We start from the raw sequence: 15,411 nt of genomic DNA on the forward strand, positions 1-15,411 counted from the left end.
GGCGGGTCCGGGGAGGTAACGGCCGCGGCCCCGCGCTGGCTGCTGGAGCTCGGCGTCCTCCCTCCCGGTCCCGGAACCTCGGTGGTGCCGGGTCGGTCCCCGCCGCCCCGCAGTCCTCCCAGGATGCCCCTCGTCGCCCGCAGTGCGCGGCCGCCCGGGTTTTTGGTAACTGTCTGCGCGCCTCGGGCCCCCGAGCCCTGTAACTGGCGAAGCCCCGATTCAAACGCTGCGCCTCGCTGGCCACTGGGACCCGGGGCCGCAGCCCTGGGGGGAAGGGTCACCCCGAGTCCCCCGTCTCTGTGTAAACGTCCTCCACCGCCCCAAAGCCTCTGTGTGGCCGGGTCCTTCCTGAAATCAAACTCCTTGGCTTGCAGAGCCCCGGACGGACGGGCACCTGCGCGCGCGCGCGTGCAGGAGGCTGCGAATCCCTGCTGTGTGCGATCACTGAGCCTGGGCTCCTACGCCAGAGCGGCCTCTGCCACTCAGCACGGGTGGGTACTTCAGCGTCCCACACCAGCCTCTGCTTCCAGAGCACTGGTGTGCTGTTTAGTTTATTTTTGTCTTTTTTCTTCTTCCTGTCACAGCTGAAGACTCAGGATCAGATAGGCAGACTAACTCAAGAGTTGATTAACAAAGAACTTTTGAGCTCCCCGACATTCCCCAGATTTCCCCTCCCCCCCCATTCAAACATCAGTGAATTGGGGAGGGAGGAGGAAGGGGAGAATCAGAAATGAATACTTGCTTTTTCTTCTTAAAATAGTATTATAGCGTATGTCTTGGTTGATGGCAGTGATTCTCATCAACAAATGTTTTGAAATGGTTAAGGTAAACTTCAGACTTAAGTTTAATTTTTATGATGTATTTTGGCAGTAAGAAATATGTATTTTGCAACAAAAAAAAAAGCAGGAGACCCACCTCAAGTATTTCAAGAATGCTTTGTCACAAATTCCCTCAGATGAAATAGGTCCCATGCATGTCCTCTCACATTTAGATCCCTCAGACTGGATTGTTTTTGGTTAACAGAGTGGCAAGCAGCAAATACATTACAAAATAATCTTGCATGCCCTAGGAACTTGACACATTGAAAAACTGTGAATATAGATACATTTTCAATTTTTGTCTTCACCTGTCAAAATACCATGGCCAAATTTGTTGCCACAGTCTGAAAATCATCATAGGCCTTAAGAGTCTCACAAACCTTGACCATAAATTCTAAAAGTAAAGTAGAGTTTAAATTTATACAAAATCCTCTGAGTAATTCAAGTTGTGACAAAATGTATTATTAAAGGACACAATAAAAGCTATGGGTTCTATATAAACCTTGTTGAATAATTCAGATAGCAAAACTGCTAGCTGAAAAACTATTAGATTGGCTATGTCCTCCTAGTTGACCATTCTAAAAAGTAAGTAATCACGTGGAAATATAAAAAAACATTATTACTCAGCTATAATAACCTCCAAAGCAGACCTTACACTCAAAAGACAGCCTTGTTCATATCTCCAGTAATTCTTCAAGGCATATCTTTTTTTGGGGTCAGTCATGGGGCCTGAACTCTGGGCCTGGGCTCTGTTCCTCAGCTCTTCAGCTCAAGGTGAGCACTTTACCACTTGAGCCACAGCACAACTTCGCGCTTTTTCTGCTTATGTGATGCTGAGGAATCAAACCCAGGGCCTCATGCATGCAAGGCAAGCACTACCACTGAGCTACCGTCCCAGTTCAAGGCAAATCTTTTTAACTTATAGTGTCCCTCTGTTGTAAAAGTATGAAATAATGGAATCACCAAAAGGATGAATCCTGCTCAGGTGCTGGTACCCACCCATCATCCAGGGATAACAAAGACACAAATGTTAGATAAAGAAGGGCCATTGCGATAGCTATCAATATTCCGACCTCATTCTTCAAGGAAATAGAAGAGGCAATCCAAAAATTCATATGGAACAATAAAAGACCCTGAATAGCAAAAACAATCCTTAACAGAAAGAACAGTGCTGGAAGAATATCAATACCAAATTTCAAACTCTGCTACAAAGCCATAGTAATCAAAACAGCTTGGTATTGGCATAAGAACAGACTTCAGGACCAATGGAACAGAATTGAAAATCGAGAAATGAACCCACAGACCTATAGCTATCTAATCTTCGATACGGGAGCTAAAAACAAAAATAGAATGGAAGAAAGACAGCCTCTTCAGTAAATAGTGCTGGCAAAATTGGTTAACTACTTGTAGAAAACTAAAGCTAGATCCTTATATATCATCCTGTACCAGAATCAACTCCAAATGGATCAAAGACCTCAGAGTCAAAGCAGACACTCTGAAAACATTACAGGATGGAATAGGAGAAACCCTAGGTCTCCTTGGCACAGGCTGAAATTTTCTTCATAGAGACCCAGAAACACAACAAATCAAAAAAAGGTTGGACAAATGGGATTGTATGAAATTGCAGAGCTTCTGCATGGCAAAGGATATAGCTAGCAAGATCAATAGAAAGCCCACAGATTGGGAGAAGATCTTTACTAGCCATACAATGGACAAGGGTCTCATATCTAAAATATACCTAGAACTCAAAAAATTAAATCCCCAAACAACAAATTCTCAAAGAAACAACTGTCCAATAAAGAAATGGGCTAAAGACTTAAAGAAAAACTTCTCTGAAGAGGAAAGAAGGATGGCCAATACACATGAAGAAATGCTCAACCTCCCTAGCCATAAAAGAAATGCAAATCAAAACATTGAGATACCACCTCACCCCAGTTAGAATGGCTATAATCAAGAACTCTAATAACAACAGATGCTGGAGGGGATGTGGACAGAAGGGAACCTTACTGCATTGGTGGGAGTGTAAACTTGTTCAACCACTTTGGAAAGTAGTATGGAGGTTCCTCAAAAGACTCCACATAGAGCTCCCCTATGACCCAGCAATCCCACTTTCGGCATTTACCCAAATGATCCAAGATCATACTAAAGCTACCAGCACAACTATGTTTATTGCAGCATTATTTACCATAGCTAAGATATGGAACCAACCCAGATGCCCCTCAGTAGATGAATGGATCAAGAAAATGTGGTATATATACACAATGGAATTCTATGCCTCCATCAGAAAGAATGACATCACCCCATTTGTTAGGAAATGGAAAGACTTGGAAAAAATTCTATTAAGTGAAGTAAGCCAGGCCCAAAGAAACATAGGCCCCATGATTTCCCTTATTTGCAGTAACTAGTAAATGTCTGAGACAAGCAGAAATGGTCAGATAAGTTGATGTTAGGCGAAATGAACCCCAAGATAAGGATTCAAATGTTTTTATCTTTCTTGCTATTGTTTCTAACATATTTATAAGATTATTTCTTTGTTGCTTTGTATGTCCCTCCCCCACGGTATAACTCCTGTTTTCACTGTATTTGATGTTGGTATACTTTGTGGAGAGGAAAGGAAAAAACAAGTTGCTTAAATAGGGATACAGGTGGACCCATTGCAACAATGAGATGTACAAGACGTTATGTTGAAAAACGAACTTTACAACTTTGGGGGGGTCGCGGATAGAAAGGGATGGGAAGGGGAACAAAGGAGGAGACGATAATGCTTGATAAGGAATGTACTCATTACCTTGCCCATGTAATTGTATCCCCTCTGTACAGTATTTTCACAATAAAAAAAGTTTTAGTAAAAAAAAAAAAAGATGAAGATGGGCCATTGACTCATGTCTCTAATCCAAGCTACTTAGGAGGTTGATAACTCAGATCATGTGGTACACACACAAACAAATACAGAGAAAATTATACCCTTCAGTAGATGAATGTACTTCTAGTGCAAGCCCATTAGATACTGGAATGTTTAGAGCTGAATTCAATCATGGGGGAAAAGTGTTAGTGTGTCCTTAAAAGCTCTTTAAAACTAGTAACAAATATCTGAAGGACATTCTCCTGGAACATCTCTAGAAAGTACATCCTAGAAGTGGCCCCTCGAATCATACTGTAAGATGTGAGACAAGAAATAATGCAGGCCAATGAGAGAGTGCTTCACGATTACCCAGAAGCTGGACGGAGTTGGCTTGGGTGCAATGACCTTGATATATCTTCAGTGCTTTCCTATAGAACTCTTTAGAGTTGCTTTCCCATTCTTTAAAATATTATTGTGAAGGTGATGTACAGAGGGGTTACAGTTACATATGTGAGGTAGAGTACCTTTCTTATCAAACTTGTTACCACCTCCTTACCTCCCTTCCTCCAACTCCCCCCCCCACAAGTTATACAGTCCATTTCTAACATATTGTCTGTATCGCTGTTGCATTGGTTCCCCCTTTGTCCTTTTGTTGTTCCCCTTCCCTTCCCTAATTCAGATAAACTCTGGGCCTGGGCCCTGTCCTTCAGCTCTTCAGCTCAAGGCTAGCTCTCTACCACTTGAGCCACTGCACTACTTCTGGTTTTCTGAGTGGTTGATTGGAGATAACTGTCTCAGGGACTTTCCTGCCCAGGCTGACTTTGAACTGCGATCCTCAGATCTCAGCCTCCTGAGTAGCTAGGATTACAGGCTTGAGCCACCTGTACCCAGCTTTATCCTTTCTTTTTAAATATAGCTCTTCTAGATGTTCCCAGATTGTTCAGTTGAAACCTTTAGGATATACTTGATTTGTCCCCATGGCCACAGAGCACAAAGCATAGCACCTTCATTTGCCTTCAAATATCTGATAAAAAGAAGCGAAGAACTCTAACTCTGGGAAGCATGTTATAGAGCAATGAGACTCCACTGTGTATGTAAGGACAGTAACATGTAACTCCATGTCATTTTCAGTACACAGTATAAACTTTGTTAGTCACCAGAGCTAAAGAAGTGTCCGTCAGCACCATGCTGACACAATGCTGTGTAGAGATGAGTCCACTATTTATTTCTACCATCTTAGCCTCTCCACTTAACTCAGGTATCAAATTTACACTTCATACCCAACTAGCCAGGTCCAAAGGCAATCCCTTTTCTGCATCTCCATTATACTAATATGCCACTATTCATTTATCCAGTTGTTCAAGTCCAAATCCTTGAGTCATCCGGTTTGGTTTTTTCACATAACAGAAAAAACAACTTTCAAATGTATTCTCAAGATCTGTAACACCTTCCTCTTCTGGGCTTCACCTCTATCTTCAGTTCAAACCACCAAAACGGCGCACCAGGGCTCACCAGGACAATGTAAATGTCCTCTTAACTTTATACCTGCTCTCACTCTAAGACCCATCCCCTCAGCAGATGCATGATTCAGCTCAAATGAGAACCCAATCACGTCAACCCACGTCATCAAAGGCTTGCATCACATTTAGCGTAATGTCAAAATTCTCAACGTCTGCCCTGTGAATCCCCAGTCCAGCCCCAGGTGCCCTCTCTGAAAACAGTCCCATACCCTCCCTACCACCCATCCTTCTCCCATTAGTGAGTCCTGTTCTTCACTGTACCAGTTTTAAAGGCTAACAGTCACTGGCATCACTCAAAGCCTCTTCATCAAAAATACCTCTTCTAGAATCTTCCATTAACCATGCTGAAGACTAACCTTGATTGCAATAATTAGTATGTATCTAGGATAATCTTATCAGATGAGCAGAATAACTCAAAAGCTATGTACATATGACCATACAAGATGATGCTAAGTGAAATGAACCCCAAGATATGGGCACAGAGGTTTTTCTTTGTTGTTGTTGTTGTTTTTAATGTACTATCTGATTTTTTTTTCTTTGTTTCTTTTGTATGTTCTTCCTCCTATGGTATATCCCTGTAGTCACTGTACTTGATTTTGGTACATTGCATCTTGTATATACATTTATCTAATTTGGGGAGTGGAAAGGGAATAACAATGCTGAAACAAGGACACAGGATGACCCACTGCAACAATGACTCACAAGACACTATGTGGGAAATGAACCTTACAACTTTGCTGGGGGCCGGGGAGGTGGGGAAGGGATAGTGGGAGAAAAACAAAGGAGGGTTAACAATGCCAGGCAAGAAATGTACTCATTACCTTACTGACGTAACTGTAACCTCACTGTACAGCATCTTTACAAAAAAAAATTTTAAAAAAAGACTAACTTTGACCCAGTTCACTGTTTTTAATCTCACTACCCAAACACATGGACACATGCACACACGTATACATACTGCATTTCATGCCTGTTTCTTTCCTCACCTAGCATCTTCGACTGGTACTATGACTCTACTAGAGACTTGTTTGTTCACACGCAGTTCTGGTGACCAGAAGAGTGCCTGAGCAGCATTGTGCTCAGTCAATATTTACTCAACAAACATATGAATAATCCAGCCCGTCAAGCGAGAAATTATTCATCAGCCTCTGTGTTGAAGGCACAGTGCAGCTGGTTAGGCTGAGGCGCCCAGGTGGGAATGCAATCTGTGGAAGTATGCGCCATGTGATGCAGAGTATTTCCCTCCAATGCCTAACAAGTAGCTAAAGCTATTCTCTTACTAGGTGTAGTTGCTGCCTAACTGTTCATTCATTTGCTACCAATATAAGGAATGTAGACATGTGAGATGACCTATTCCCATGTTCACAAAAGACAAATGGTTAGAAAATTGAAAATGTACACACAGCTGGCCTTAAGGGAGCAAAATGAAGGAATAAGGTGGATAATCTCCACATCTGTAGATCTCACCGCTGACTCTTGCTCCTCTGTGATTTCACAAACATTCCTTTAACATCTGTCAATTCTACCCTTAAGTTTTCTACCTTGCTTTCCTGTGATCTTTCCAGCATTTCCTCTTGCATCTCTCCATTATTTTCTATCCCAGTCAGTTCTTCCATTCATAGAAACTTATAAATCTATGCCATCAAAGCCCCTCTCTATCCTTACTAGCTCTGTGGGTCTTTATTAACTTACTAAATTTGACCTGACTAGTCTCCAAGGATCTATTATCTCTTCTGATAGCACACTAATACCTAAACTCATATATATATGCTTATATAAATATACATATATATACATATATGTATATATACATCCTTTTTTTGTCAGTTGTGGGGCTTGAACTTAGGACCTGGGTGCTGTCTCTGAGCTTTTTTGCTCAAAGCTAGCGCACTACCACTTTAAGTCTGAGCACCACTTCCAGTTTTCTGGTGGTTAATTGAAGATAAGAGTCTCTTACCTGGGCTGATTTTGAACTGCAGTCCTCAGATTTCAGCCTCCTAAGTAGTTAGGATTACAAGCATGAGCCACTGGTGCCTGGCTACATTCTTATCTATATATGCAAGTGTATATATATATTCCTATATATATTTAGAGCTTATTGGCTGCTACCAAAATCACATATATTTCCCAAAGTATTTTAAGGCCTTTGAGACAATCAGCTAGTATCTTTAAAATGTTTGATTTCTAAAACCTCACACTGCATTTCTTAACTATTATTTTTCCCTTTAGTTTCCCTTGCCTCAAACCCTAGAAATGTAAAGGTCCTTTCTCCACCAGAGATGTGAAGCATTAAAACACATGCACATCTGTCATCTGCAGCATAGTTGGATCACTGTGACCTGTGGGGCCATCCATGTTTAGCAGGATCTCAAAGCCATCGCATTTCTTTCTGGGAAGCATATATATTTTCTTACCAAAATCATCCAGTAAATCTGATTTTTATGTTATGCCTTGTGCTGTAGGGACAGGTGTGACTTACCTAGGGTTTTCCCATTGTGCACATGACTAATGATAAGCCATTTGACTTGAGCTTATCTGGGTATAAAGGAAGCTTATGTCTGAGGCATATAGCTAATATCCTGTTGAGCAGATATAGATTAGTAAATGTTAACTGAAATCTTAATTCATAGAAACTCTTGTTTAAGTTATTGATATAATTCCATAGAAATAACAGGGTAAATAAGATTTTGTATAGAGGATTCATTTGCCATAGAACTTGATCAAGACAAACACTGCTGTCCAGGGGTTAAAAGAACTCAGAAAGAAAGGGAAAAACCAGGTTTCCTTTCACTCTTCCACAATCCCTGACTGATTTTCCCCATGCTATGATCTCACCCCCCTGGGCACCCGATATGTTTGAGAAGAGTAGAGAGCCCACTAGGAGTCTGGCTTTAACCAGCTTCACCTCTGGGTACCGACCTCAGCCCTCGCTGTGACAGTGGTGTCTTTACCACTTTGAGACCAGGAGAGGAGCCAGCAACAAGTTTACACTGGAACAACAATCTCACATTCCGTCCCATCCCACTTCTTTCCAGACCTTAAAAACTCCAGAGTTTTTGAAGGAGTCACTGAGAACCCCTTCAAGGAACATGAGCAGCTATTGTCAGTACATAGCAATTCCTCAAAGGGAGAGAAACATTCTTTCCAGAGAAGTGACTGGCAGATAACAAGATGGTTTCTGTCACCCCATATCTTGAAATACAATCTATAACCTGTATGATTTATTCTGACCAACTTCCTCATGTCTTGTTTCCACATCTGCCCTTTCTCATCCTAGCTAAGTCAACATCATAAAACTTCAAAGCATACTGGTTATTGAAATGCAGAACCAATATTAATAAACTAAATACAAGTCTTTCTAAATGTATGAAGGCTTGAGTAGGTAAGTAAAATTTAATTTCAAAAGTAATGAGCCCTAAAAAGTTTCTGTGTAGCAAAGGAGGTAGTTAATGAGCTAAAAAGACAGCCTACACAATGAGAGAATATCTTTGCCAGCTAGATATCAGACAATGGCCTAATATCCAGAATATACAAGAAGCCCAAGAAACTAAACCCTCAAAGCATCAACAATCCAATTACTAAATGGGAAAATGAGCTCAATAGAGACATCTCAGAAAGATGTAAAAATGGCCAATAGACAAAGAAATGTTCCACATCTCTGGCCATAAAGGAAATGCAGATCAAAATAACACTGATGCCAGGTGCAGGTGGCTCATACTTGTAATCTTAGCTTCTTAGAAGACTGAGATCTGACAATTGTTATTGGAAGCCAGCACAGGCAGAAAAGTTTGTGAAACTCTTGTCTCCAATTTACCAGCAAAAAGCCACAAGTGAAGCAATGGCTCAAGTGATAGAGTTGAGGAAAGAACCTTGAGAATAAAAACACACTCCCCGTACTAGGAAAAATAATCACACTAAGAATCCATTCATTCCAGTTAGAATGGCCATCATTAAGAATATAGACAAGCTGGGCATTGGTGGCTCACACCTGTAATCCTAGCTATTCACGAGGCTGAGGTTTGAGTATCACAGTTCAAAGCCAGCCTGGGCAGGAAAGTCTGTGAGATTCTTATCACCAATTAACCACCTGAAAACCAGAAGTGGTGCTGTGGCTCAAGTGGTAAAGCATTCTCCTTGAGCTGAATAGCTCAGGGACAGCACCGAGGCCCAGAGTTCAAGCCCCATGACCAACAACAACAACAAAAAATCTGAACAATCTATGCTGGCATAGATGTGGGCAAAAGGTAACCCTAAAGTACTATCAATGGGAATGTAAATTGTTCAACCATTCTGGAAAGCAGTGTGGAGCTTCCTCAAAGAACTAAACAGAGAATTTCCTATGATCCAGCAATCTCACTCTTGGGCATTTATCCAAAAGGATAAATGTACAAACTAGGATACAGTAAAGCCACCAGTACCACCATATTTATTGCAGCACCGTTCACCATAGCTAAGGCATGGAACCAGCCCATATGACCCTTGATGGAAACATGAATTCAAAATGTGATATATATACAAAATGGAATAAACTCATCCATTAGGAAGAATATTACATCATTTGCAAAGAAATGGAAGGTCACAAAAAGGATCATTTTAAGTGAAATGAGTCAGGCCTACTTTGACTCTCATCCAGAGAGTCAAGGATGCATATTTTTCTAATATATGGAAGCTAGAATCAATTTATGAATGTATAAGTAAACAGTCTGGGGTTGTATGCAGTGTACACTAATGTAGTAAACAATGTACACTCAAGGGAGAACTCAAATGATATATCTTTAGAAAGGCTACCCTTCAAACAAATACTACAAAAAAGGGTACTTGAAAAGTGAGGCAGGGCTAGGAAAGGAGGTAGACAAATCAATAGAGGAAAGAGGGAAGAATGCAGTTATAAAATTCTATGCATACCCTACAAATTAAAAGAAATGAGGGGCAGAGTAGAGTTGAGAGGGATGAGGAAGAATGATGAAAGATGTATTCATAAACTGCTTTGTTGAATGGCAACTTCCTTGTACAACAACTTAAAGATAAAAGAGTCCAGTTTTCCTGTATGTGTGTCTATGTGTGTGCACACATGCATGTAGATGAGTAGATGGCCGTATCCACCAAAAAAATTGATACTTGATATAGAAAGTACTTGAAAAAACACATTTGCAAGTATCTGGAAAAATTATTAGCAAGTAAAATCTTTTGGCAGTGTACTTTGAGACAAGTTAGACCTGACTTCATAAAATCTACATAACAACTGTATATAAATATAAATTTATTTAGAAAACTAAATAAATGTTAATAGGTTAAGAGCTAAATTAGAAAGATTAAAAGTATTATAAAATACAGGGATGAAAACAATCGTTCATGGGAAGTGTGATTAATTGTAGGAACGTTTCTAAGAATGCGACATTCTGGCTGGGCTTTTTAGGACAGAAATGTGCTTAGCACATGTAGTCTTAGCAATTAACAAAATGGAGAAGATAAGAAACTTTTCTGTGAATCATAAAAAGATATGGGGACTATTGGGGGGAAGCTGAGGAGATATGATGTAATTACCAAACAAATGAAGATGAGGATTGTGGTAAAAGTATAAATGGTAAAGAGGATAAAACTACTACATATTGAAGTACTAGAAGACAGCATCCTCTGCTGGAAAAAGCTTTACTGCAAAGGTTAGATCATTTGATTACTAAAATGTTACTATCCCATCAAATGAAACCTAGAGCCATCTTGAAAGAAAGAGCAAGTGAATCAGTTTCTAAAAATCACTACAGTGCAATCACATAAAAAGTCTATTTACTGATGTTTCCATGTTCCTGCAGATGAGATACTAGATCTGATATAGTTTATTTTAAATATGATCTTAAAAATATGCTAACTTAATTTCCCTAACCACAGCAGATTCTAATTTAGAAATTTGGAAATACAAGCAGGATATCAGTATTAAAAATCCATGGCTTCTATTCTTCCAGTCTTCCCCCCACAGACAGACTCAATAGCATAAAAAACTCTCAGTAGTAAAACTATAAGAACAACCAACAACCTAATTAACAAATTAGCTAACAAGCTACAGAGAGAAGAAGTAAAACTGGCCAATGAACACACGAAGAAATGCTCCACATCTCTGGTAATGAAGAAAGTAGATCAAAACAACATTGAGATTGCACCTTACCCCAATTAGAATGGCCGTTATCAAGAATACAAACAATGACAGATAATAGTGGTAGAGCACCTTTCTAGCAAAGGAAAGGGCTTAATTTCAAACGTCAGTATTTCCAAAGAAAAATTTCCCAGCCAACAGTGCAAGTAGATACGAATGAAACTAAAATTTTAAAAAGTTTTTAAAGGTAGGAAGAGGAGGCAGAGAACTGAGAGGGAAGGAGAGTGGGTGAAGGCATCCTCAGAGATAAACTTAACTTTCATCTACATTTTCTTATCTCTGTGCCTGAAGAAGGCTATGCTGTAGGTAGGGTAAGAGTCCCAAACCTAACCTCTGCAGACTTGATAGCATGACGCACCACAGATACTCTAACAAGTGCTGCTTCATGCCACTGGCAAAGGCAAATGACAGCAGTTGAGGGCCACTGAGTAAGTGTGACATGTCCTAGGCTCTTCCTGTGTTCTGCCTGTTTTCATGTCTCAGAGAGTAATTCATTTGTGTAACCTGATTAAAAGTAAAAACACAAACCTAAAATGTACCCTACGCCTTGTATTTCTCCACTTGGAGCATTTACTCGCCTCTACCTAGCCCCACCCACAGGCACATTTGACCAGGTCTAGAAATATTCTTAGTTCTCACATTCAGTAGGATGTATAGTCAGGTGGTACTTTGACATCATGATGAGTGGACACAAACAACACTGTTAGATATCCTGCAATGCACAGATGTCTCTCTCTCTCCCTCCCTCCCTCCCTCCTTCCCTCCCTCCCTCCATCCATTCCCCCCTCACACACACACACACACACACACACACACCACAACAGAACCCTCTGGAGTACCAAGAGGGAGAAACTCCACCCTGAATAATAACAAAACTCTTCCCAAGAGGTGATGTAGGAGAAATCGCCAAACATTTAAACACAACACTGAAAGAGAAATGATGAGCTGCACAAAGAGTCTGAAAGAAAAGTTTAGAAGTTAAAGAAAAAGACAATAAACATTACAATTTATTTGTTTGAATTTTTTTGACTTGAAAGAATTAGGAAAGGACAGTGTCCAAACCAAATTGGTCAGACTATTCCTAATGCAAGAACATATGCTTAAAAGCAAACTAATTTCAAGTAGATTAAAAGCAACACACACGTAAGTGGTAAGTCATCACAAATGAGAGAGAATCTTGCTTTCAGCCTATTTTTCATTTTTTTCACTGCTGTGTGAATAGACTTCCCACTGATTTCATGGGCTATTTTGGTTTTAGATTTATGGATGCTAACAGTTAGGTTTTTAAATTATGAACCCTCAGAACCATAGATTTTGAAACGCTTACAAGACGCAGACACACTTAAATGATTTATGCTGAAACCCATGTACTCAATAGAAACAAAAGTGTTGATAGTCATAGGGAATGAAGTTTGCATTTGGGGAAGAGATAAGACTAAAAAGACTAGTATGGGAAAACATAATCCTAGTCAAGAAGAATAAATACCCAAAAACTACACAGGCAGAAAAAAAAAACTCAATTGTCAGTGAGAGTCTTTCTTTTCCAGGGCCCATCTATGCAGGTCCTTGTGAAAATCCAGTGCTTACAAAGAACCCTGACAGATCACATGAAACACAACTGTTACCAATAAGATTGATGTGAGGACCACTGAAGAAATTGTTCTTGACACTTCTGATTTCCTAAGGAACAAGGTACCAAACAAGAAAGCGATCTTTCCAAGAACCATCATAGTGAACCGATGCCACCAACAGCACAAATTTAAATGCAAGCTGCAGTTCCCTTCAAACACCAAAGTGGACCCACAAGTGAATAAAAGAGTTCTCATTTCTGGATGCTTACATAAGGATGAAAGGAAAACTCTCACTTTGACCCCTGAGGCCTCACTAACAACAGACAAGTGAATAGAAGTCCTAAGAGACTTAGCAATGTGCATAATCATAAGAATCATACACAGTGATACTCAAAGAAGGACGAATTGCTTGAAGCCTCAGGAACATTTTTGCTTGGAATGGTGGCATATGCTTGTAGTGCCAGCTCTCAGAAGGCAGGAGTTCAAGGTCAACTTGGGCTACACAGTAAGACCCCGTCTCACAACACAACAACAATAAAGCCCTTTTCAAATGAAAGGTGGCAAGGAAGTACAGTTATAAGCAATTTTAGAAGGATGGGTAAGTGAGGATTAGAATAAATAGGCCCAAGAGAGGAAAGACATGAATAGTTTCTTTAGCATTTGATGAGCTTGGGAAAATGACTTTATGTTCTTTTTTTTTAATTGTGAAAATACCATACACAGGGGTTATAATTACATGGGCAAGGTAATGAGTACATTTCTTATCAAGCATTGTTGCCTCCTCCTTTGTTTCCCCTTCCCATCCCTTCCCATCTCCCCCCCCCCCCCCCACAGACTATGTAGGCATCACTACCTTTCTTAGCAGGTAAGGGAACTGCACAAAAAGATAACTGAGCTTGGAATGGGACAAAGCAGACAAAGCCAGAGAGATATTGATCCTAAACAGCATGTTTCAGGTACCATTTTCTGAGCCTCGGTAGTTGCATTTTTAAAAATTCTGTCAATAGGATTTACACTATTGTCATTGTTTTTTCTTCAGGGTTTGGACTATCTTTTTACTCTTGGCTTGTGACATGACCAATTCCATGTGCTTAACATTCACAGAGGTCTCATTACTTTGTTAACTAAAGTACTGCATCAATATTTGAGATCCTGAAATTGCTTGATCATGACTGACTCGAACACTGTGACCGTGGCATGCTTTAATAGCCAACTACCTTAACTTCTGTGTCTGATCTCACATTCTCCTGACTAGCAGATAAACTTCTCAGAATGTGTTATTAAGTTCAACAAAGCTCCAGCCTCTAGCAATCTACAGCTAAGAATGTTGCTAGAGAACATCTGAAACCTATAGATTTCCTCCCACGTTCCTTTGGTCTACTCCTGTGATGCCAATGTAACTGGGCTTTGCCTTGATTTGTGACTTCTTTTTTGCTCTGTAACTATAAAAGTTCCTGTAGCCCTTTCCATGTAGGAACACGGCATTGAGGAGGGCTGGAACCTGTGCTCTCAGATTGTGCTCACTCATATTTGGCTTGGAATAATCTATTTGCTCATTTCCTTTAAAGGAGACTGGGTGTTGAACTTCAACTGCATCCTCTTTCCTCTCCTCTTGTGCAATGGCATCTATTTTATTTTTCTGGAAGGTCCCAGATGGCTTGGCCACATAGCTTGAATGTTCAGCAACTGGTGGGCTCTGTTTGCTGAGACAAGTCCTTGATTTCAGCTGGCACTTCATCCTGTGTGGAGGCATGAGAAGTGGAGGTCTGGTGGGCAACTGGCCTTGGGATAACAAGGATGTTTCCATGTTTCCTGGTGGTCCCTGAAACCACTTCTAGAAGCCATACAAAACTGAGTTTAGACATGGTCTCTCCTTCCATTCATGCCCTCAAACTCAATTTCCTTGACTGGCTTCTGTTTCACTTATTTCTGCCAGCGGAACCTATGCGTAGCTGTGGGGAAGCCTGTTCCACCAGTGCCAAAATAGATTCATCAATGTCACATGCTACTTGAGTACTGTCTTGGCCTGGGCTGTGGCAACTCCTTCTCTGTGGCAGGGGCCTTTGGAAGGCTCCAAGAGCATTGTGCCAGGGGAACACAGTCCAGATGGGGTTACAGAAGATGTAAAGCTTCCGAGATCTTTTTACACCATTGCCAAATGGCATTGTAATAGGCAATCTGAAATTACACATGGCCTGTCCTAAAGCTCCTTGAGTCTTATCTCTTTTAAAACTATATATTAATCCATATTATAAATGTGTTTTAATTTACCTAACAGTTTATTTTGCCCATTGTTTCTTTTTTATTAGCATATAGTAGTTGTACAAACAATATGTTTTCATTATGACATTTTCATACATCTAAATAATGTAGTAAGTGCAAACATTTACAAATGGGGTCGCGTTAGATAAGCAGCTTCATTGCAGCCAAAGAAAGTTCTTGCCAGTTATTCATCTGACGGGAGATTCACACCCAGAATATATAAAGAACTGGGAAATGCAAAACACAAGTA

At 40.4% G+C, this 15,411-nt stretch overlaps 1 protein-coding gene across 1 annotated transcript in view; it reads right to left on the reverse strand.

The window, feature by feature from the left end:
• The window catches only part of March11 (membrane-associated ring finger (C3HC4) 11), an 81,305-nt gene extending 74,509 nt beyond the window's left edge, over window positions 1-6,796 (reverse strand). The window contains exons 1-2 of the mRNA XM_013013864.1: window positions 6,648-6,796; window positions 21-264 (exon numbers count right to left, since the gene is read on the reverse strand). Coding sequence (XP_012869318.1) covers window positions 21-264; window positions 6,648-6,796 — 393 coding nt within the window. The remainder of the gene's footprint in view (window positions 1-20; window positions 265-6,647) is intronic.
• Window positions 6,797-15,411: the final 8,615 nt, after the last annotated feature.

Source organism: Dipodomys ordii, unplaced genomic scaffold (assembly GCF_000151885.1).
Source record: "Dipodomys ordii isolate 6190 unplaced genomic scaffold, Dord_2.0 Scaffold21, whole genome shotgun sequence".
NCBI lineage: Eukaryota > Metazoa > Chordata > Mammalia > Rodentia > Heteromyidae > Dipodomys > Dipodomys ordii.